The sequence below is a fragment of the Budorcas taxicolor genome, chromosome 5 (assembly GCF_023091745.1).
Source record: "Budorcas taxicolor isolate Tak-1 chromosome 5, Takin1.1, whole genome shotgun sequence".
Classification (NCBI taxonomy): domain Eukaryota; kingdom Metazoa; phylum Chordata; class Mammalia; order Artiodactyla; family Bovidae; genus Budorcas; species Budorcas taxicolor.
In genome coordinates, this window is record NC_068914.1 from 15,629,684 (window position 1) to 15,654,614 (window position 24,931).

General features: G+C 35.3%; 1 protein-coding gene across 2 annotated transcripts in view; it reads right to left on the reverse strand.

The window, feature by feature from the left end:
• ADK (adenosine kinase) overlaps positions 1–24,931 on the reverse strand; it is a 540,760-nt gene that overhangs the window by 450,852 nt on the left and 64,977 nt on the right. For both annotated transcript variants that reach the window (XM_052640201.1, XM_052640202.1), the window contains exon 3: positions 15,581–15,634. In XM_052640201.1, coding sequence (XP_052496161.1) covers positions 15,581–15,634 — 54 coding nt within the window. The remainder of the gene's footprint in view (positions 1–15,580; positions 15,635–24,931) is intronic.

Below are 24,931 nucleotides of genomic sequence, written 5' to 3' on the forward strand. Positions count from 1 at the left end.
TTGGAACTCCAAGCTCTTGCTGCTGAAAGCCCAGGTTGAATTCTTGGTCAAAGAACTAAGGTCCCACAAGTTGTGCACCACAGCCAAAAAAAATAAGTATAAAAAAAGAAAGACATAAAAAAGCGCTCTCTGCTGTTTGTGTTTATACTATGGTTCCCCACCCCTCATCCTGAACATGCTACAAGGTTTGTGGGATCTTAGTTCCCAGAGAATGAACCCAGGCCGCAGGCAGTAAAAGCACGTAGTCCTAACTGGACTACCAGAGAATTCCCAGCATTGATTTTTTTTTTAATAAGTTTATATAAATAATCAACTAAATTAGTAAGGCTGATCTCAAGGCTGATTAACAATAAAACCTTTCTGAATACTAAGTACTGTGCTGGATAATGGTCAAAACATAAACTACATCATAATTTTATGAGGTCATGGTAACAACTATGGAAAGGAAAATAAACTAAAGACAAAAATCAGGACATTAATTATTGGCTTTTAAGGGTGAAATGGAGAATGAGAACAGGATCAAAATATTAAAAAGTCCCCAAAAGGGTAGCATATTTCTTGATGTACTTTTTTACTAAAAAGATAAAAATTACGTGTTACATTTCTTCAGTAATTATTGGTTAACACACACACACAAACAGTTTAACAAGAAAAAGGAACTACTGGTTACACAAAGTTAAGCACTATATATACAATGGAAAGGAAACACAAACACACAGAGACATAAAACCATTTTCTCATGAGACTTACTACGCAGCTATCATTTTCCCCACTAAGTATCCTGCAAATGCAGCAATTCTTCTCCCTTTTAATTATGCTGTTGTTTCCTAACGTAAAGGAACTGAACATCTCAATTTATACAGCTTTTATATTAAAGACACCCCGACCAGTATTAACTTGAACTTAAATACAAAAAACTTAAAGCAAAGCTCATCTTTGCTCCTTGCACTAAAATGATAAGAAACTTCCAAGGACATTTCTGGTACAAAATATCCATAATACACTGAGGTCTTTAAAGCAACAGAAATATTGAGCTGAACTGTATCACCACACAAAGCCTGAGGAGGAAGACAGGAAAGAAGAAATATTCTCTCTCTTTCTTTCTCTCTCTCTCTCTCTCTCTCTCAGCCCCCCACAGACATACACATCCACACACAACTAACTCTACCCTTTTCTTTCCCCTCTCCCTACCTTTCTCTCCATCTTCCCCCTTCCCCACTTCCTGACCTTTACTTGACAACAAATAAGGTGGAAGGATGAAATTAGCATGGGAATAAAATTATGCTCTAGAAATGCTCTGATAATTAATTGTTTTTAAAAGGATTAAATTATGGACCAATCTTTTTCATATTTTCCTACAACATTCAAAACAAAAAAATCAGAATAATTTTATGCTGTCTAAAAATCCTTCTATAAATAAAAATTAAGAATACTATCATTTTGGATATCATGCTTAAAAAACTAACACTGTTTGCCTAAAATTCCTAAAGCATCATTTTCTTGAAATTCAACTTCCAATTCAACTAACACTTATTCCTTAGTCCACAGGCATTTAATTTGACTCCACAGCACTTGATAAGCAGACCTATGTACCACACACAAGCAAAACTTGGTATGAAGTAGTCACAGGCCTCAAGAAGTCCAGTCTAATATGGACAACAACACAGACAAGTTTTAGTACAATAAAAAAAAGCAAATTTTTCAGGAGTGAAGAGGGAGCTTTCTGGAAGAAGCAGCAAAATTTTGAAGTTATTAGGCAGATAAGATTGGGAAAGGGTAGGACAATACATACAAAGATAAAAACAAGCACTTGGACCTTAAGGGAGCTTAAAGCAGAAGAAAGCTGTTGGCAGGTGATAGAACTAACGGGGGAAAGCCAGCTTCGGATCAACTGCTTCCGAGTCACACACTGCTGCTGTCGTTCAGTCCCTCAGTCTTGTCCACCTCTTTCCGACCCTGAGTACTGCAGCGTATCAGGCTTCCCTGTCCTTTCTCATCTCCCAGAGTTTGCTCAAACTCACATACATGAGGTCATCGAACCATCAGTGATGCCAACCAACCTTCTCATCCTCTGTTGTCCCTTTCTCCTCCTGCCTTCAATCTTTCCCAGAATCAGGGTATTTTCTAATGTGTTGGCTCTTTGCATCAGGTGGCCAAAGTATTGTAGCTTCAGCATCAGTCCTTTCAATGAATGTTCAGTGTTGATTTCCTTTAGGATTGACTGGTTTGATCTCCTTGCAGTCCAAGGGACTCTCAAGAATCTTCTCCAACACCATAGTTCAAAGGCACTAATTCTTCGGCATTCAGCTTTCTTTATGGCCCAATTCTCACATCCATACATGACTACTGGAAAAACCACAGCTTTGACTATTTGGACCTTTGTCAGCCAAGTAATATCTCTGCTTTTCAATACACTGTCTAGGTTTGTCATTGCTTTTCTTCCAAGGAGCAAGTGTCTTTTAATTTCATGGCTGTAGTCACCATCCACAGCCATTTTGGAGCCCAAGAAAATAGTCTGTCACAGTTTCCATTGTTTCCCTGTCTATTTGCCATAAAGTGATGGGGCCAGATGCCATGATCTTCATTTCTGGATGTTGAGGTTTAAGCCAACTTTTTCACTCTCCTTTCACCTTCATCAAGAGGCTCTTTAATTCCTCTTTGCTTGCTGAAATTAGTGTGGTGTTATCAGCATATCTGAGGTTATTGATATTTCTCCTGGCAATCTTGATTCCAGCTTGTGCTTCATCCAGCCTAACATTTCTCATGATGTGCTCTGCACATGAGTTAAATAAGCAGGGTGACAATATACAGCCTTGACGTACTCCTTTCCCAACTTTGAACCAGTCTGTTGTTCTGTGTCCAGTTCTAACTGTCGCTTCTTGGTCTGCAAACAGGTTTCTTAGGAGGCAGGTAACATGATCTGGTATTCCCATCTCTCTAAGAATTTTCCACAGTTTGTTGTGATCTACACAGTCAAAGGCTTTAGCATAGTCAATGAAGCAGAAGTAGATGTTTTCCTGGAATTCTCTAGCTTTTTCTATGATTGAACAATGTTGGCAATTTGATCCCTGGTTCCTCTGCCTTATCTTAATCCAATTTGTATATCTGGAAGTTGACCTTTCACACACTGCTGAGGCCTAGCTTGAAGGATTTTGAGTATTACTTTGCTAGCATGTATTCCCTGGTGGCTCAGATGGTAAAGAGTTTGCCTGTACTATGGGAGACCCAGATTGAATCCCTGGATCAGGAAGATGCCCTGGAGAAGGAAATGGCCAACCACTCCAGTATACTTGCCTGGAAAATCCCATGGACAGAGGAACCTGGCAGGCTACAGCCCATAGGGTGGCAAAGAGTGGGACACAACTGAGTGACTTCACCTTCACTTTTCATTTTGCGGTAGTCTGAACATTCTTTGGCAGTAGGCAGAGAGCAATTCATCCAACAGCCAACAGAGAACTATTAATGTGCCTTAATAATAATGGTCAGACTAGATGGGACAAACTAGTCTCTTAGAAAGGTGGACAATCAATAGGTCAGGAAAAAAAAAAAATACTGCAACAAACATTAAACAAAGAATGTGAAGTGAAGAGAAGGGGTGAAGATAAGGCAGGTGGTCCTAAGGTGCTACTGTAACATTCTAGGAAGAATTATGAAAAAAAAGAATACAGACAGTTGAAAGTTGCTAAGAGAGTAGATCTTAAAACTTCTCACCACAGGAAAAGAATTTGCACCTATGCTGGTGACGGATGTTAACTAGACGTGATCATTTTACAATATACACATGTATCTTCAAAATCCTGTGATAAACCATAAAGAAAAAGGATATTAAAAAAGTATACATATACAACTGAATCACTCTGCTGTACAACAGAAATTAACATTGTATATCAACTCTATACTTAGTTTTCAAAATACAGATATATTGAATCATTATGTTGTATAGCTGAAACTAATACAATGTTATATCAGTTATATCTCAATTTTTTTAAAAGATCATGAAGAGTATTGCTATGTCAATAAAATAGTTCAATTATATGCTTTCAAATAATTCTGTTATCAAATTCAGTGAAGCTCAACAAATAAAAAATAAAAATCATCCCTGATGTTTTTTGTGCCACCATGATGTACACCTGTGCTTCTATAAACTATATTATACTTTAACAGAATAAATACACTCAAAATTAACAAAAAGTTCAAAGATAATTAACTTATAAAATTGTTTAAAAGCCGATTCATGCATCATCCTAATAACGTCCCGAGCTTTAAAGTTGACATCGATTTGCCCATTTTTCGAAATTTCATTTTGGAAGCTAGACACATTTCACTTTGCCCTCATTCTAATGGGGAAAACTTCCCTGAAGAGATAAGTATACAACTCAATATTTAAATATAAAATAATCTGGAAGAAAAAGGAGAAAAAGTAGAGGTGAAAGAAGTATCCACATTCCAACAAAGGAAAATTGGTGGTAGGATTTGATAATAAAGGATTTTCCCACAAGAACATAAATTTATGGAAACTATGTATGTATTTCCTGCATTCCTTTGGACTTTTTTGTTGAATTCAATTTGAAAAGAAATGAATCCTTCTAGCATGCAGAAATTTTCGTGCCCTTTCTGCAAAACCCCTCCCCCGAAAATTCCCTTAAAGACCATTTTCTCATCCAATTTAACACTGAAAAAACTCTTTTAAAAAAGATAATTTAAAATATGATATATGGAAACCAGTTATACTTGCAGAAAACTTCCCCCCCCCAAAATCTCCCATCAGGTTTTTTCCTATCCCCTCTGGTCTTATCCAACAGACCCTACAGACCTAGAAATCAAAAGTATCTCTGGCTTTCACAAATTAAATAAACATTAAAGTAGCAGGAATATTTGGGAAAGATGGTTTCCCTTTCTACTTGCTACTAAAATTTAGTATATACAAAGTAAGACTTTTTATAAAGGTAACATTTTCACACATATATACACACACGAAAACAAAAACACTTAGAAGTTATTAGAATATAAAGCAAAAGTTTTAAAGGAAAAATTGTTAATGTATTCTGGATAATGTTCAATCATTTTGCAAAATGATTGAAATGGCCAAGTTGCAATTTTAATGAAGTTCTACAGAGGGAGCTAAAATCACAAGGAAAAATTTTATAATACATAGAACTTCAAGAAAAGACCTATTCAGTTAGAAATATTAGATTTCTATTCATCAACATAAACTTGGATTATACACTAAGGTTTTTACACCTTGGCCATCAGCCAACCCCCCAAAAAACCACAATATTATCTACAAAGTATGGCATTTCTCTGGTAAATCACATTAAACTTATGAAATATAGCATCCACCCCAACCAGAGTGTGTGAAGTAAATGTTCGTTTTAAATAACATCATTCTTCTAAAGAATTTCTTTAAATACTCTTTTTCTTAAGTCACTGCTGCTACTAAGTCGCTTCAGTCGTATCCGACTAGGTGCGACCCCACAGACGGCAGCCCACCAGGCTCCCCAGTCCCTGGGATTCTCCAGGCAAGAACACTGGAGTGGGTTGCCAAACTTAGGCAACGAAAAGGCAATAAAAGAAACAAACTGAAATCAAATTGGAGCCCATCCTTTTCTACTATAAAACAAGTAATAGAGTCTTATCAAGCTTCAGTTTCCTGTAAAATGGGAATGATTATATCTACCTCATAGGGTTGTTGTGAAGATTAAATTAGCACATAACAGTAATTAAAATACTGCTCTCATCCCGTACTCATGTTATTCAATTTTTCAATATTTTCTAAACAGAAATCATTATAGATACTAGAGAAAATATTAATTATAGTCAGTAGTTTTCAAGAGCTACATTAGCTGCTAACAGACATTAAAAGTTCCCTGAAACTTCTAAATTCAAATCATTTCCAAATAATCTGACTCAATTCTTTAGGGAACAATAGACTGTGTCAGCATAACCTTTTCATTATTTTTCAAGTTGATATCTGTCATAGCTTCACTCTCAAAATATTCTTGTCTGCTATAGACCAAGAAGAAAAGAGAATTCAACACAGCAGTTTCTACTCTCTCAAACTCAGGTTGACCCTAGTAAGTATTTACCCAATTGATATCACATAGTAAAATGACGTCAAGTAAATTCAGTCAGTTCAGTTCAGTCGCTCAGCCATGTCCAACTCTCTATGACCCCATGGACTACAGCACGCCAGGCCTCCCTGTCCATCACCAATTCCCGGAGTTTACTCAAACTCATGTCCATTGAGTCAGTGATGCCATCCAACCATCTCATCCTCTATCGTCCCCTTCTCATGCCTTCAATCTTTCCCCGCATCAGGGTCTTTTCAAATGAGTCAGCTCTTCGCATCAGGTGGCCAAAGTATTCGAGTTTCAGCTTCAACATCAGTCCTTCCAATGAACATCCAGGACTGATCTCCTTCAGAATGGACTGGCTGGATCTCTTTGCAGTCCAAGGGACTCTCAAGAGTCTTCTCCAACACCACAGTTCAAAAGCATCGATTCTTCGGCGCTCAGCTTTCTTTATAGTCCAACTCTCACATCCATACATGACCACTGGAAAAACCATAGCCTTGACTAGATGGACCTTTGCTGACAAAGTAATGTCTCTGCTTTTTAATATGCTGTCTAGGTTGGTCATAACTTTCCTTCCAAGGAGTAAGCTGTAACTGGAGAAGGAAATGGCAAACCACTTCAGTATTCTTGCCTTGAGAACCCCATGAACAGTATTAACCATTTGTAGTTGCCTGAAATAAATTCAGTCAATGCTAGTTTGTGATTCTTAGAAAAGTCACCTGATTAGTTTTAAAAAAAAAAAGGAACAAAGAATCTGAACATACATTTAGTACTTATTCCTGGAGGCACAGCTTCAGAAGCACACATGGTAATGTTATTATATGGCACCTTTTAAAGGTCAACTTAAAAAGCAATATAGTGAACAGTTACTATACAAAGATCATGACTATACATTAAAAAATCAATTAAAAAATATTTCCCAAACAACAACACAAAATGTTTCCCACGTAAAAGGAATTGATATCTTAGAATAAAATGTCCTATGAAAGTATTATACATGAAATCAAACAACTTGGATCAAAGAAGACTGCTGTGTCCTAGAGAAAACAGTTCTAGTGGTGATTATGAAATTCTGGATATTCAAACAAATAACAAGTAAAAAAGAAAAAATAATTTTAATATCATTTCACATAATATGTGATTGTAAAATGTATATAATGAAACTAAATTACAAGTACAAATTTGACATTTTGTGAACTTCTCTAAAAGTTTTTAGAATCAAGATGGCCAAAAAGCTTTGTATTATACCCTCTCCTTGGAAGAACAAGTGCCTTGTATTTGGAATTCAGATACATGTAGCATTTACTTGATTGACTGTCCTTAACTCACTCAGTGAGTCTGAGGTAGTTTCTAAAACCATAATACTGTAAAATTAATTAGCCATTGAGCCTTGATACAGTTGAGTTCATTATAATCAGTGAATCTGCCAATGAGTATCAACCCCTTTTATTAAAAAAAAATTACATTCTTAAGGAGCTTCTGGGTGTGATAAAAAAGCAATTAATTGGGAATCAGGAGATTTGGATTCTGGTCCAATGCTGTAAGTAAAGGGCAGGGTAACCCAATTCTAGGGCTCATTTCTAGAATCGTGCATTCTATAATGTAAAAGGTATAAAACACTAACCATGTAACCTCATTGCTGGTCCTAGGTGTTCTTTATTTCAGTTTTGACTTTTCACTTCCCAGGCTTTCTTTCTTCTCTTTGGTGTTGCAATGAACAAAATCTATCAGCTTTATAGGCAAACATTCTTATATTACTCTTACAAAACAATCCTGATATTTTCAAAGAATTACTAAGTCACACCATTAATAATAATAAATTTAGGAACATTCAGACAGACACTATTGACTGTTTCCAACGGCTCTGAATATGTTTTCAAACGTGGCACTTAAATACTTAAAAATCTTCCCTACTGGTTAATAAACTGGGCATTGTTCTCTAAGAAATTCTAATGTTTTGACACTGAATCAAAGATTAAGGTCTAACAGTGTCCTTCGCCAGTGGCTCAGACCATAAAGAGTCTGCCTGCAATGCAGGAGACCTAGGTTTCATCCCTAGGTGGGGAAGATTCCCCTGGAGAAGGAAATGGCAACCCATTCCAGTATTCTTGCCTGGAAAATCCAGGGATGGAGGATATAGTCCATGAGAGGCTCTAGTCCAAGGGGTCACAAAGAGTCGGACACGACTGAGTGATTTCACTTTCCAATACTTCTACTTCATACCTCTTACATAATTCATTCATTTTCTCCCATTTCATCATAACCCTAAACTGATAAAAACTTAAATATATTATACTTATTGCAAGACAAAATTTTAAATTCAAGGACTAATTCTAACAAGTTAATACAATTTTTGACATAAAAAATAGTCAATAAGGAGAATTCATTCAGTAACAAAAAGTAAAATAAACTCCATATCTAGAAGAGCACGAACTGTTCTCGAGGTAAAGGTAAAAATTCACCCTTTCTCTTGGCAACTATATTTAAAAGCCAAGTAAATAAAGGTGAATCTCTTCTAAAAAGAGGCTTTCCCCATGCTTAACTGAAAAACAATCTTCAGTTATCAAGTTACTTCTGTATGTGCTAAATGGCACGAATTCTTTTGAATTTACTTATATTTGCCTTTGAAATGTATCTCTTACTCAAGCCAATTTTTATCTTTCCTTATCTGAACCTTTATGATCTGATCTCAATAGTCTGTTCAATGTAATATAGATTTAGATATTCATAAATAAAAACACAAGAGTTCTATTTCCTATAACTATAGATGTCCAACAGTGAGAGAATGCACTATTATAAAATCTCCAACTACAAAACTTTTAAAATGTGAACTATTAATTGGGGAGTAACCCACTCCAGTGTTCTTGCCTGGAGAATCCCAGGGACGGGGGAGCCTGGTGGGCTGCCGTCTATGGGGTCGCAGAGAGTCAGACACGACTGAAACGACTTAGCAGCAGCAGCAGCAGCAAGTCTACACTGATAAATGTTTCTCTTAAATATCGCCTAGCATAGCAACTGGTAAGTAGGTGAAAAAATATTTATTCAATGAAATAGTGATATTTTTCTTATTTAAGTATCTCCACCTAGAAAACTAAAACTCTAGAAGACTGAGCAAAATCTGCAGAAGACTAATGAAACCAGTTCATTATTGGATCACATGCAGTGCAAAGTATAAATTCCATAGTTTTGGATTAATCAGATCACAAATTTAATTTCTTGGCCTACCCCACTTAAAAATCACCTCTCAGTATCTTCAGTACAGTGAAAAACAGCAACTTGAGAAAAGCCTCTATGCTTAAAACAAACAAGTGTCACTTTCGTTGCTGACCAATCTTCCCTGTTTTCGTGCATGTCAGTCTTCCCCAAACAAGGAAGTAACAAGTGCAAGTGAGAAGCACAGTGACTAAACGTATATGGAGTCTGAATTATGACATCTTGGGTACTAAGAATATTTTAAATAAAAGCATACTTAATATTTACCACAAAGTAATATCAAAATAATGTTATTATACTCTCCTATTGGCATACAAAGAATTAATGCAGACTTTCAATAGGTCAGTTAACTTAATGTTGCATTTTTACAACTTAAATAAAGATTTTCAGCAGATTATAATTAAGAAGCAAATAATACTGTTTTATAGGAATAAAGCATGGAATTATTAATTTGGATAATTTTATTTGTTTTATAGCTACACCTCTTATGATATTTTTAAAAGCTTTGTCTTAAACATAAAGAGATCTCAGCTATTTTAAGTATAAAATACAAATGAAATTATTTATAAGCAGCTTTCATGAAGGGCTAATGCTGAGTTTTTTTAAATATCTGCTCTGACAGTGGCGTACTCAACTGAGTTTTCTTAAGTGTACAGGTCAAAAACTAAAGAGAACCAGCAGTCAAAAGAATTAAGATACATCAACCAATGCCAAATCAATCAAACATGTACTAACAAGTTTAAGATCCTTGTTGCATGCTGCTGCTGCTGCTAAGTCGCTTCAGTCGTGTCCGACTCTGTGAGACCCCATAGACGGCAGCCCATCAGGCTCCCCCGTCCCTGGGATTCTCCAGGCAAGAACACTGGAGTGGGTTGCCATTTCCTTCTCCAACGCATGAAAGCGAAGTCACTCAGTCGTGTCTGACTCTTAGCAACCCCATGGACTGCAGCCTACCAGGCTCCTCCGTCCATGGGATTTTCCAGGCAAGAGTACTGGAGTGGGGTGCCACTGCCTTCTCCATCCTTGTTGCATAAGCACTAGTTATTAAGAAAGAAGACTTCAAGTTGCACTAAAAAAAAAATTAAGTTGTGTCATTTCAACCTTTAGACCCTCATTTTTATGTTTCCTAACTTAGATCACCAATTATGATCATAAAGTTGAAAAAGTTCATCCTGAAACAGATAATATATTTAATAACCAATTTAAATTTAGGGAATTTATGACTTCTTTTATTCTTCCTTTTTTCTGGTTAAAGAATTAACACAACCCATTAGAGAAGATTTAAAACACACATAAAAGGACAAGGAAAAAAAACAAAATTCACCCATAATCCTATCACCCACAGATCTACTATTCTACTACAGTTCTCTTCTGTAATATCTGTAAGCAAGCTTTTTCAATTACTTTATCACTGTGATATTAAATATTTTCCTAAAAACATGTTAACAACTGCATAATATTCTATACAGTTAACTATTTAATTTCACTGGAAAAAGAGAATAAATCATTTAAGATTAATCCAAGAGTATGGCACTTGCCTTTTAAGACAATTGAAAAATTTGTGTTTTTTGTAAAATGTGTATATATTATTTAAATCCTAACAAGATTCTAGACTCCTTTCCAACATCTTTTTTAAATTTAAATAAGTAAAGCAAAGAGTAACCTAGAAAACATGTAATTTTTTAATGCTAAATAGTGACAAAAGAAAAGGTCTAACCAAAAAATCTGCTTCAATCAATAATGCAACTGTATTTTCCTGTCATATCATACTATTTTTTGTAGAGTATTTGCATTAAATTAAAATTTTGAGCTATTAATCTTTCATCACACTACACACCTTGAAGAGTTTCTCTACTAATTATGACAAATTTGAGCTAAATACCTAATTCTCTTTTCCAGTCTCTGGAATAGCTCAATCATACTCATTTTAACCACAGCTGGCAAAGATTAGGAACATACCTAATTTTCCTACACAGCTAATTATGGGGAAATGGTAGAAAAATAATAACTCCAACATACTTTTCTTGGATAAATGTATAACATTGATAAATGTTAACTTATAAAAATAATTATTATATAATATATTCAAAGAGAGATAATCTACAAGAAGAACACAAATACAGAAGATTTTCCATTGTGAGAAGACAAAAATCATCTATTCAAATTTAACACATTCAAGGTGAAAATATAACGTGAAACCCTCAATTTTTTGTTTCTAAATTCAGTCATTAACGGGTGGTATTAAAATTCATGTAGCCTAAAGTCAAGCAAAACTGCTTCACTGAGAGCTACAACGCACTGCCGAGAGTAATTAAGAGAACTAAGCACTGTTAAGATGTCGCTTCTCTCTGAAATAGATTCAACATCCCCATGATGATCCCAAAAGGTCTCTGTGAGGAAACTGAGAAGCTGATGCTAAAATAAAAGGCACTGTAAAGGATCTGGTATATTCAAAGTAATCTCATAAAAGAACAAAGTCGAAGGACTTATAGTGACTGACTTCAATATTTACTATGCTGTGTTACTGGCATAGAGTGACAAGTAAATCAACAGAACAGAATAAATCCATATTTCTAAGGTTATTTGATTTTCAGCAAGGGCATCAAAGCAATTCAGTGGACAAGTAAAGTCTATTCAGCAAATGGTGCTGAAGTAACTAGATATCCATCCAAGTAAAGAAAAATGAACCTCAACATCTACTTCACATCACAGACAAATATTAATGCATAACAGATCACAGACCTAAACAAAAAAGCTCAAATCACAGTATAAGAGGATCTTCATAAATTCAGGGCAGGTAAAAGTTTTTTAGATGAACATAGAAAGCAATAATCATAAAGGCAAAAACTGATAAATCAGACTTTATAAAAATTTAAAACTTGCTTATCAAAAGAAACTATTAAGGGAAAAAGGTATGCCTGGGACTGCTGACATAGACTAGTACCCAGAATATATACAGAATTTCAACAACTCAGCAACGAAAAGACAATGTTTATCATCAGCAAAAGATTTTACAGGTTCTTCACCGAAGAAAATACATATGGCCAATTAGCAAATGAAAAAATGCTCAATATCAATTGTCACCATGGAAATGAAAATTAAACCACAATGAAATGCAACTACATATCCACCAGAAAACCTAAAATTAGCAAGACCATCAAACACCTAATGTTGACGAGGATGTAGAGCAACTAGAACTCTCACATATCGCCATTAGGGATGTAGAACAGTCCTGCTTCCGAAGAAAATCTCGTCGTTCCTTACAGAACCAAATATGATGGCACCCTATATCCTAGTGACTCAGCAGCAAATCTACCCGAATAATTTTCCATGAGAAATGAAAACATCTTCACCAAAAGACTTGTACAAAAATATTAACAGCAACTTTACTCATAGCAGCCAAAATGAAAGGAAACAGCCTAGCTGTCCACCAATGAGAACAGATAAACCATGGAATGTTAATATGCAATAAAAAGAATTAATTCATACAACATGAAAGAATCTAAAAACATTATACTGAGTGAAAGAAGCACTATATAAAACAGAACAGACATATGATCCCATTAGTAAGAAATTTCAGAACAGGAAAACCTTAATCTATGGTTGAAAAAGAATCATAATAATGGTTCCTCTCAGAGGTTAGGAGCAGAGAGTGACTACAAAGAAGAAGGGAAGAATTTTCGGGGGTGATGATACTGTTCTGGATCTTGATAGAGAACTGGGTTACAAACATTCATGTATCTGTCAACACTCAGCAAACATACACTGAAAATTTCTGTGTTTCAATGTATGAAAATTTTTACATGTAAATACAAAAAACTTTTAAAGACTGAACTCTAGGTGATGGTATGCATGTTGAAATACTTATGGGGAAACATACTGATGTCTGCAATTTACTTTTGAGATGCATTCAAAAAGCAGATGAGTCATGGATGGACAAAAGAATGGACAGGTAAAAAAGTAAGCAGAGTAAAATGTCAATGATAAAATCTAGGTGGTGAGTATATGGTTAAATATATACTGTACATTTTTCATAATAAAGTCAAAGAAAAACATCAGTCTATCCTTGAGGGTCAACTATATCATAGACGGCTAAAGAAATTGTAAATGAATGACATTAGTATGGGTTACATATTAAATAATATGAAAATATTTACACTATGTAAGTTTTCTGCTATTTTTAATATTGGTCATAGTACTGGAGAGGGTAGCTTATCCCTTCTCCAGGGGATCTTCCCAACCAGAAATCGAACCAGGGTCTCCTGCATTGCAGGCAGAATTCTTTACTAGTTGAGCTACCAGGAAAGCCCCAAAGAACTTCTAGGTTGACTACCTAATTCCCAAATCGAAAAAGCTCCGCTATAAGACCTATAAATAACAAGCAATCAACCAATGGTACAGTTACAATCATGTACCCTCATTCACAATTTCTGGTTGTAAAGAAAAAATTATATAAAACTCCTTGACAATAAATTTGAGAACTCACTCGGAGATTATAATTAAATGAAGACATAACAAATATAAAAACACTGGTAAAAGGCTAATATTAACAATGGGATATACCAACTATACGAACTCTTAAAGAAATCCTTTCCCTACACATTGAGCCTATCATTTTATGATTAACATGATGAAAGGCTAACTTAATGATGGGATATATCAATTGTAAGAACTCTTAAAGAAATCCTTTCCCTGCACACCATTTGATGATTAACACTTTCTGCAATCTCTTTAATAACAGAAAAGGAAGAAAATAATCTGGAAAAGATCCAGGACAGAGTTTTTTTTAAGCAGTTACAAGTACTCAGAAAAATCATTACTTAACCTTGGGAAGAAAATAAGAGTCTTGAAAAGTACTTGATCTACAGAAAGTTATTCTCCATACACATGAGTACAAATGAAGATTTCATTTAAACTAAACAGCAAGGGACTTGAATTAGATGTCAAACATTAAGGAAACAACCAAGGATGTCTGTAAACAAATTCACCAATGTATTTTAAACAGGATAGAACCTTAACTATCACTGAGAATAAGTATGGTCTGCACAACACTGTAAGTCAACTATACTTCAATTCTAAAAACATATAATAATAATACTAATAATGTTAAGTCCAACCTAAAGATATAGTAAGCCTCAAACTCTTAGTTCTACATTATTAGTTGATATTAAATATTTGCATAATAATATTATCAGAACTTTCTTATTGCATGATGGAGAAAAAAAGGTAGACTACTAGAAAAGAGAAGCATAAACTTTTTTTTTAGCTTCCCTCCTGGAACAATCCTATAATACTGAAAAACAAGAGCTGAATTTTTAAAACTACCAAGTCTGTAATTTTTAGCTAAAAACCTTACAGTTCCTGTAACGCAGTAATTTTTTTAGACACTACCACAGGGCAGAAAAACAGCAACAGAGATATTCCAAAATCATGTATACAGTTACTCTACCTGAAAGAGAGAATCCTATGAATACTAAAAATTTTTAAAGAAACAAAGTTATATTCACATCTACAATTTTAAAATGTTTTTTTAACCTTGTGCTAAACAAGCTTAAGCATTTACTTTTTCATAAGGTGACAAAATCCTGTCTCCACCTTAAGCACAGGGTGGAAGTCAACTCAGCAAGAGCCAAAATTAACAATGACAATTTAATACTTTATCCGGGGAAAGAGAATAAAACAACTTATTTCCCAATATGCCCTTAGTCCAGATGATGGGATCAGTTCAGTTCAGTCCAGTTGCTCAGTCGTGTCCGACTCTTTGCGACCCCATGAATCGCAGCACGCCACACCTCCCCGTTCATCAACAACTCCTGGAGTTTACCCAAACTCATGTCCATCAAGTTGGTGATGCCATCCAGCCATTTAATCCTCTGTCGTCCCCTTCTCCTCCTGCCCCCAATTCCTCCCAGCATCAGGGTCTTTTCCAATGAGTCAACTCTTCACATGAGGTGGCCGAAGTATTGGAGTTTCAGCCTCAGCATCAGTCCTTCCTATGAACACCCAGGACTGGTCTCCTTTAGGATGGACTGGTTGGATCTCCTTGCAGTCCAAGGGACTCGCAAGATGATGGGATACAATACTATTAAAACATATTTTAATGTGCATGTGGTAACAATTTTGTTAACCTTATGTAGTATAACTTATCCTAATCCTACTAGGATTAAGAGCATACTACTGGTTATATCTTTAGATTTTTAAAACCTCATGGAATTTTAAAAATCAGATTGTTTACACATCTAATCCACAGACAGAGTATAAATTACGTATAGCCTAGGGTTTAATGCACTTACAGTTCCTTATGTTTCTCTTCAGCCAAAATCTGGTCATTAGGTTTAAGAGAATACCTGTAACACAGAAACAAAAATATGCTGGTCAAATAAACATATATGTTTGCCTCATGGACATCTGACTGTAGTCTCTACATATGCCAGTTGACCCCAAGCAAATAAACACTACTACACTGATAACAGGTCTCTATCTTAATTGATAAAACATTAAAAATATGTCTGAGTTCTTTGATGCTCTATTAGACACGTCCACCAACACCACCTCAGTAACGAAAGGGAAATGAACTTGACCATGCTTTAAAAATGTGAGGTATCTTCAATATTCTTCTGTAGTGACTCATCTATAATGTTATATTTATCCAGCAGTACAAAATTCAAGAAACTACTCCAAGGCTAAGATTTAACAGTTCACAAAACAATACAAAGTTATTCTTTCATTAAATATACAGTAGGGACTTCCCTGGTGATCCAGTGGTTAAGACTCCATGCTTCCAAAGCAGTGGGGTGTGGGTTCCAACTCTGGTCTGGGAGCTAAAATCCCATATGCCATGTTGTACGGCCAAAAGAGGGAAAAAAGCAATATACAGTAAACATTTATTATATATCAGACTATGTACTAGGTAATGTAACACAGGAGGAAAAATAAGCTTTGGAGTTCTAAACTAAACCATTAACTAGCTTAGTGACCATAGGCAATTCTTTCAACTAGAAGTTTCCCTGACTATAAAATAGAGGCTACCATAAATATAAGAATAGGGATATTCCAATATCATATAGTTCATACTACTAAAGGTCACAGAAATAGGCACACAACAAAGGACAGGTCTTCCATTTCCACTTGTACTCATCCTTTTCCTAAAACGAACTGTCTGACAGCAGAGAGGTCATCTAATTCTCCTTTCTTGCCTCCCCTTCCACAAGTGCTTTTATTCACTTTATAAAAAGAATGGCACACATCTTTTCCATCGTGAATGTAACCATACTGCAATGCCTAAGTATAAAAATCTCTGAAGTATTAAACAAGGAATGATTCATAATACTTTGTCTTCAAAGTCTTCTTAAAGTACTACAAACTGACTTTATGGCGTCCTGTTTTATACACTATTACAGTAAAGAATGAAGACAGAAATTTAAAATGAGGAACTGGGATAGAATGTTCTATTTTCAGATATATTCAGAAGTTGATTACAATTTTCATTTTAAAAGTTCATCATTTCTAGCCCATGTTCATTATCAGAAAATACATTCCTTTTCAAGGAGAGTTCTGTGAAGCAAAGCTAAGAGAGTTTCTAAAAAGGAACAAGAAAGACAAAGTCAATTTATTTCTTCTAAGCAACACTGAACAAGTCTTCTTGCCTTACATTTATCTACATTAAGTATCAAAGATGGTTGTTACAGGAACATGAATCAAATCAATTTATTTGAATTGAAAAAATGAAGTCAGACTTCTTACATCATGAAAGTAAATCTCATTGGTGTGACAATGAAAGAACAGTTTTGCCAAAAAAGGTTTCAAGATAGACAGTGGCTTTAAACTGAATAAATGGTTTTGGTTAAAACGTGTTTAAGTCACCTGATAAAAACATCTTATCAAAGAAATATTCTTTTGACATAGGTATATTGAAGTTAATAAGATTTAGCTTTTCTCAATACTGTCTGAACAATGCCTATGAATAAAACACCAACGTATAATTACTACTTAATAGAACTATATTAAGAAGCTTTAATAGAGCCTTTTTGGTATACTTCCCAGAATTCCAAGTCTTTAAAGACTTGGCAAGTCAGGCAATTTCTATTCTTTGCTTCCAACAAAACTGGAAAAGGTCTTAATCAAATTATCAGCAGATAGATAAATAAAAATAATTCTGATGATAAATCATTTGATGTTAGAAAAGTTAAAATAATTGAGTAAAAATTTCTGAAACAAAACTGTCCATTACCATTCAATTAATAATACAGAGTACTCAAAACTTAGATCTCTAAAAGAAAAAAAAAGGGGGAAATAAAACTAATGCTGAACATTGTCTTACTGTAGCACTGAGTATTATTTATCCACAAAAGGTTCAATTAATTGAAAAAAATTAAAGATCAGCTTCATCCATCTCATTAAAAGATGCATTTCCAAAAACTTATTTTCTTGTTTAATAATGATTTAACATTTAGTACATTTACATTGTTTTACTAATTGTATGCTAATTAAAATAACTAGAAAAAATATTTTAAACTTGACTTCATACATATAGTTGTTCCAGACATACGACAGGGTGATCAATATGCAAGAAAGCCTTGCATGCATAAAAATACATTGCCTTCATAATGTATACATAATATACTATATGCAAAACATAATCCATGCATAAAAAATACATCACAAAAGGATGAAACCTGGTGGGAAAAGTATAATAGAAACACAAATTTAAACAGAAAAAGAAACATAAATTTTTTAATGTTAAGAAAGAAGTTGTTTGTATCTTTTCATAAATATATAACAAATGGTAGGTATCAAACCACTATGGTATTTAGACTCCAGTAAAATAATCATCTACCAGTTTTACTTAACATTAAAATATAAAAATCATAAATACTTAAATGAGTGAGGAAGTACTTACTTATCAAAACATTTTCATGGAAGTTAAAAAGTTTGAAACCAGTGGATTTGATGATATCTCTCTCTTAGCAAAGTGCTTGATATATATAAAATAGCAAGTCAATCGATATAACTTTCCTTTTTTTTTTAACATGTATTGTGTGCTTAACAATGCTGTAGCACAGCATTAAACACCTTTAATATTAGCTCCTTTTGTCAGGGGGACATACCACGAGGCCAGTAGGATCTTAGTTTGCTGACCAGGGATTGAAGCTGTATCCCCTGAAATGGAGGTAGGGAGTCCCAACCGTTACACCACCAGGGAATTCCCTAACGTTCCTTCTCTAGATAGTGAAAGAGAAATAACAAACATGTCTTGCCCTTATGTGTGTGCTAATCGCTCAGTCGTGTCCAACTCTTTGTGATCCTATGGACTATAGTCCACCAGGCACCTCTGTCCATGGGATTTCCCAGGCAAGAAATAACAAACATGTCTTGCCCATGCGTGTGCTAATCGCTCAGTCGTGGCCAACTCTTTGTGACCCTATGGACTATAGTCCACCAGGCACCTCTGTCCATGGGATTTTCTAGGCAAGAATACTGGAGTGGGTTGCCATTCCCTTCTCCAGGGGATCTTTCCAACCAAGGCATCAAACCCAGGTCTCCTGCATTGCAGGCAGATTCTTTACCCTCTGAGCTACCAGGGAAGCCTGTCTTGCCCTTAGGGATCTCACAATTCAGTAGACAAATCAGAATAAAAGTAACCACTCCTAGAGTCATAAGTATTGATATTACAATAAAGTTAAGTACAATGTAGAAGAGGGAGTACTGTCTCTTTTGTAAGAGTCAAAAAAAAGAACAACTTTTATCTGTTGCCCAACTTTCTCTTCCTCTCCTATTTTATCTCTTCTCTGCTCCTTCCTCATAAAAAACCTTTCCTCCGTTTAAAGAATTGTGGTGCTGGAGAACACTCTTGAGAGTCCCTTGGACAGCAAGATCAAACCACTCAATCCTAAAGGAAATCAACCCTGAATATTCATTGGAAGGACGGATGCTGAAACTGAAGCTCCAATACTTCAGACACTTGATGCAAAGAACCAACTCACTGGAAAAGACCCTGATGCTGAGAAAGATTGAGGGCAGGAGGAAAAAGTGGAGACAGAGAAAGAGATGGTTAGATGGCATCATTGACACAATGGATATGAAGTCCAGGAGATAGTGAAAGACAGAGAGGCCTAGCACACTGCAATCCATGGAGTCAGACACAACTTATCGACTGAACAACTTTTAAAGTCTCAGGGTAAGAATTTAAAGGGAATAGCGAAAGTAACCCATAAAAAAGATCCATATTATAGGCAAGAAGAAGGCAAGGACAGCTTAACTGTGATCAAATCACTCAAAAGACATTCTACTTGCAGATTCGCATACATCTTCAGGTCCTCAACAATAAATTGGCAAGATCCATTATTTTTCTTTCTTTTTTTTTATTTTTTAAATTATGAAAGTATGATAACACATCTAGGAGACTTGGAAAGTATAGAACAAAGTTACATGTAGTTCCACTATATATTACAGTAATTTTTTTAAGTAGATAAATTAAGATTTTTAGTTGGAGTTTCAGTATCTAACTCTCAAAAACTAACAGAATGAATACACAGAAAAGTAGAAGGATAAGTAAATCTGAAAAGTACTATGAACCAAGCCAAAATAATTAAGATTCACATAATTTTCACACAACAGTACGATAAAAATTCTAGTTTTCACAGACTATAAATCAGGAGACCCTGGAACATACCCAGGGACATAAAATAAGGTACAAAAATTTCATGGTCTAATGCAGTCTATTCTGTTATCACTGAGGAATTATGTTAGAAATCAAAGATATTTAAAAAGAACCCACATATTTTTAAGTACAATGTAGCATTCACCACCTTTGATTATCCACTGAAAGCCTCAATAAAGTTAAAAAACTGAAAAAACACAGAGGGTTACTATAGAGAAGAAAGCATTTAAATGAGAAATTAATATCAAAATGCAAGATCCATTTTAAACTATTCTACTGGCAGATTACCTCTCTAATCCCAAACTTTAAAATGTTCAGTCTCTCCTTAGTATTTCTTTCTCTGATATGATTTTCCCCTGCCCCATGCCAGGTAACTTTCCATTAGATCTCAATAACCTTTTATTCTTCTTTGTCTTTGTCTTTGTCTAAATAACCTTATTTCTTCCCTGATTCTTGTACCCTTCTTCTTAAGAACCTGACCTACCACCAAGAGCAAGCCAAACTTCTAGGTTTGAGGACACAGTTATATACTTAAAACACTGCCTCAAATTCATTTTGGAAGGCAATATATAAATTACAATTATAAATGTAAAAGTAAATATGCCATCACGTCCACAATCCTTACTAATAAAATGGAGCTCCTTCTCAATGAAACATTTAATGTTAATATTTGCTTTTAAAATGTCTGTTTAAATGTGGGACTAAATTAAATGCATTTCTCTTTTTCATTTAGTGGATCTTGTTCTGCCAACCTAACTTCTGTTGGCAGAACAAAAGATATACAGATTTTTTTAATCTCTTATTACATTTAACTTATTCTCTGAATATTCAATGTTTTAAATTAATAAACTTGAAAGGGAAAATTCAACTCAGTAAGAAGTAGAAAGTAGAGAGCTATACTTCAACTTTCTACTCTGTCTCCTCCAGAATAATACAACGCATAAACTATTTTTCACTTGAGTTTTGTTTCCTAAAGACATGATTAAACAGATGTTCTGCTTTCATATCATTTCTTAGATTCAAACATGAACATAGTTCCTAAAAAAGCCAGAGACAGCAAAAGTGTACCATGGTATTTCTCAACATGTTTTCTACCTGAATTTACCAGAAGGAAAAGACATACACTTCAGTCATCAGGAGATGAGGAAGCAGAAGAGGACACAGGCAAGGGCCCTCTCTCTCTTGCCTCTAGTCCCCACAAAGTCTGAGTCTTCTGTATGAGACTGAAACAAACATTATTCATTCAAATATGTTATTTCCCTGAAGATTAGCATAACTTAGAACTTAAGGCTCAGAAAGGTCTTTGGACAGATGGTTAAGCCCAAAAACAGCTCAGTCATAAATGAAATGCCCTACCAATGTCAGACAGTTAATGCCAAGCTAAGACTTGCTATAAAGGAGGATGATAATAAATAGTCCATAAATATTTGCAACTAAGATTGCCCTCTTGAGAATCAATCAAGTAAAATTCTAGAAATCTACAAATATTACCATATAAACCAAAGAACCTTAATGGTATCCTGCAAAGTTCTATAAAGTTGACAGAATCAATCAGATAGTGTGGATAGAGTAAGATTTTAAACTTAACATGTTTAAATGGTTCTTGCAATTGAAAAATAAAGTTCGATTAAAACATATTAAGGGAATTCCCTGGTTCTCACTGCCTGGGGTTTGGGTTCAATCTCTGGTTGGGGCACTAAGATCTCCGCCAAGGTGTGCACTATGGGGGAAAAAAAAAAAAGAAATGTTAAAAGCACAGAGAACTATATTCAATATCCTATGAGAAACCATAATGGAAAGATTATTTTAAAAAACCAATGAATATATATGTACTATTGAATAACTTTGTTGTACTGCAGTAATTAACATAATATTGTAAATCAACCATATATTGTAAAAAATACCAAAAAAACCCATACTAGAAAGGAAGAAAAAGGAGATCAAAAGTGTTAATCTACTAATCACTAAGGCTGAAATTTAAGAGGCTTCTAGAGAAGGAAATTAAGAGTAAACCATGGGGTTAGAATGCAAATAATAGCAAAGTTACAAGGTTTATGAAAATACTATTTTAAATTCTCATTAGAAAACTAGATGAGTATTAAAATTCAGCTAGATGAATTCTACCAAAAATTTAGAAAGGGGCTAACACTTATCCTACTCAAACTCTTCCAGAAAACTGCAGAGGAAGTTAAACTTCCAAACTCATTCTATGAGGCCACCATCACCCTAATACTTAAACCAGACAAAGATGCCACCAAAAAAGAAAACTACAGGCCCATATCACTGATGAACATAGATGCAAAAATCCTTAACAAAACCCTAGCAAACAGAATCCAACAACATATTAATAAGATCATACATCATGACCAAGTGGGCTTTATCCCAGCGATGCAAGGATTCTTCAACATTTGCAAATCAATCAATGTGATACACCACATTAACAAATTGAAAGATAAAAACCATATGATTATCTCAATATATGCAGAGAAAGCCTTTGACAAAATTCAACATCCATTTATGATAAAAAACCCTCCAGAAAGCAGGCATAGAAGGAATATGCCTCAACATAATAAAAGCCATACATGATAAACCCACAGCAAACATCCTCAACAGTGAAAAACAGCATTTCTCCTCAAGTCAGGAACAAGACAAGGGTGCCCACTCTCACCACTATTTAACATAGTTCTGGAAGTTTTAGCCACAGCAATCAGAGAAGAAAAGGGAATCCAGATTGGAAAAGAAGGAGTAAAACACTTCACTGTCCACAGATGACATGATCCTCCACATAGAAAACCCTAAAGACTTCACCAGAAAATCACTAGAGCTAATCAATGAATATAATAAAGTTTCAGGATATAAAATTAACACACAGAAATCCCTTGCATTCCTTTCCACTAACAATGAGAGAACAGAAAGAGAAATAAAGGAAACAATTCCATTCACCATTGCAATGAATAAAATACTTAGGAACAAATCTATCTAAAGAAACAAAAGACCTATATATAGAAAACTATAAAACACTGATGAAAGAAATTAAAGATAACACTAATAGATGGAGAAATATACCATGTTCATGGATAGGAAGAATCAATACAGTGAAAATCACTATACTACCCAAAGCAAACTACAGATTCAATGCAATCTCTATCTAAAACTGGAACAAATAATTTCACAATTTGTATGGAAATACAAAAAACCTCGAATAGCCAAAGCAATCTTGAGAAAGAAGAATGGAACTGGAGGAATCAATCTGCCTGACCGCAGACTATACTACAAAGCTACAGTCATCAAGACACTATGGTACTAGCACAAAGACAGAAATATAGATCAATGGAACAAAATAGAAAGCCCAGAGGAAAATCCACACACCTATGGACACCTTATCTTTGACAAAGGAGGCAAGAATATACAATGGAAAAAGGACAATCTCTTTAACAAGTGGTGCTGGGAAAACTGGTCAATCACTTGTAAAAGAATGAAACTAGAACACTTTCTAACACCATACACAAAAATAAACTCAAAATGGATTCAAGATCTAAATGTAAGACCAGAAACTATAAAACTCCTAGAGGAAAACATAGGCAAAACACTCTCTGACATAAATCACAGCAGGATCCTCTATGACCCACCTCCCAGAGTAATGGAAATAAAAGCAAAAATAAACAAATGGGACCCAATTAAACTTAAAAGCTTTTGCACAACAAAGGAAACTATAAGCAAGGTGAAAAGACAGCCTTCAGAATGGGAGGAAATAATAGCAAACGAAGCAACTGACAGAGAATTAATCTCAAATATATACAAGCAGCTCCTTCAGGTCAATTCCAGAAAATTAAACAACCCAATCAAAAAATGGGCCAAAGAACTAAACAGACATTTCTCCAAAGAAGACAAACAGATGGCTAAGAAACACATGAAAAGATGCTCAACATCACTCAGTATCAGAGAAATGCAAATCAAAACCACAATGAGGTACCATCTCACACCAGTCAGAAAGCCTACTATCAAAAAGTCTACAAACAATAAATGCTGGAGAGGGTGCAGAGAAAAGCGACCCCTCTTACACTGTTGGTGGGAATGCAAACTAGTACAGCCACTATAGAGAACAGTGTGGAGAGTCCTTCAGTTCAGTTCAATTCAGTCGCTCAGCTGTGTACGACTCTTTGCAACCCCATGAATCACAGCACACCAGGCCTCCCTGTCCATCACCAAATCCCGGAGTTCACTCAGACTCACATCCATCCAGTCAGTGATGCCATCCAGCCATCTCATCCTCTGTCGTCCCCTTCGCCTCCTGCCTCCAATCCCTCCCAGCATCAGAGTCTTTTCCAATGAGTCAACTCTTCACATGAGGTGGCCAAAGTACTGGAGTTTCAGCTTCAGCATCATTCCCTCCAAAGAAATCCCAGGGCTGATCTCCTTCAGAATAGACTGGTTGGATCTCCTTGCAGTCCAAGGGACTCTCAAGAGTCTTCTCCAACAACACAGTTCAAAAGCATCAATTCTTCAGCGCTCAGCTTTCTTCACAGTCCAACTCTCACATCCATACGTGACTACTGGAAAAACCATAGCCTTGACTAGATGGATCTTTGTTGGCAAAGTAATGTCTCTGCTTTTGAATATGCTATCTAGGTTGGTCATAACTTTTCTTTCAAGGAGTAAGCGTCTTTTAATTTCATGGCTGCAATCACCATCTGCAGTGATTTTGGAGCCCAAAAAATAAAGTCTGACACTGTTTCCACTGTTTCCCCACCTATTTCCCATGAAGTGATGGGACCAAATGCCATGATCTTTGTTTTCTGAATGTTGAGCTTTAAGCCAACTTTTTCACTCTCCTCTTCCACTTTCATCAAGAGGTTTTTTAGTTCCTCTTCACTCTCTGCCATAGGGGTGGCATTATCTGTGTATCTGAGGTGACTGATATTTCTCCCGGCAATCTTGATTCCAGCTTGTGCTTCTTCCAGCCCAGCGTTTCTCATGATGTACT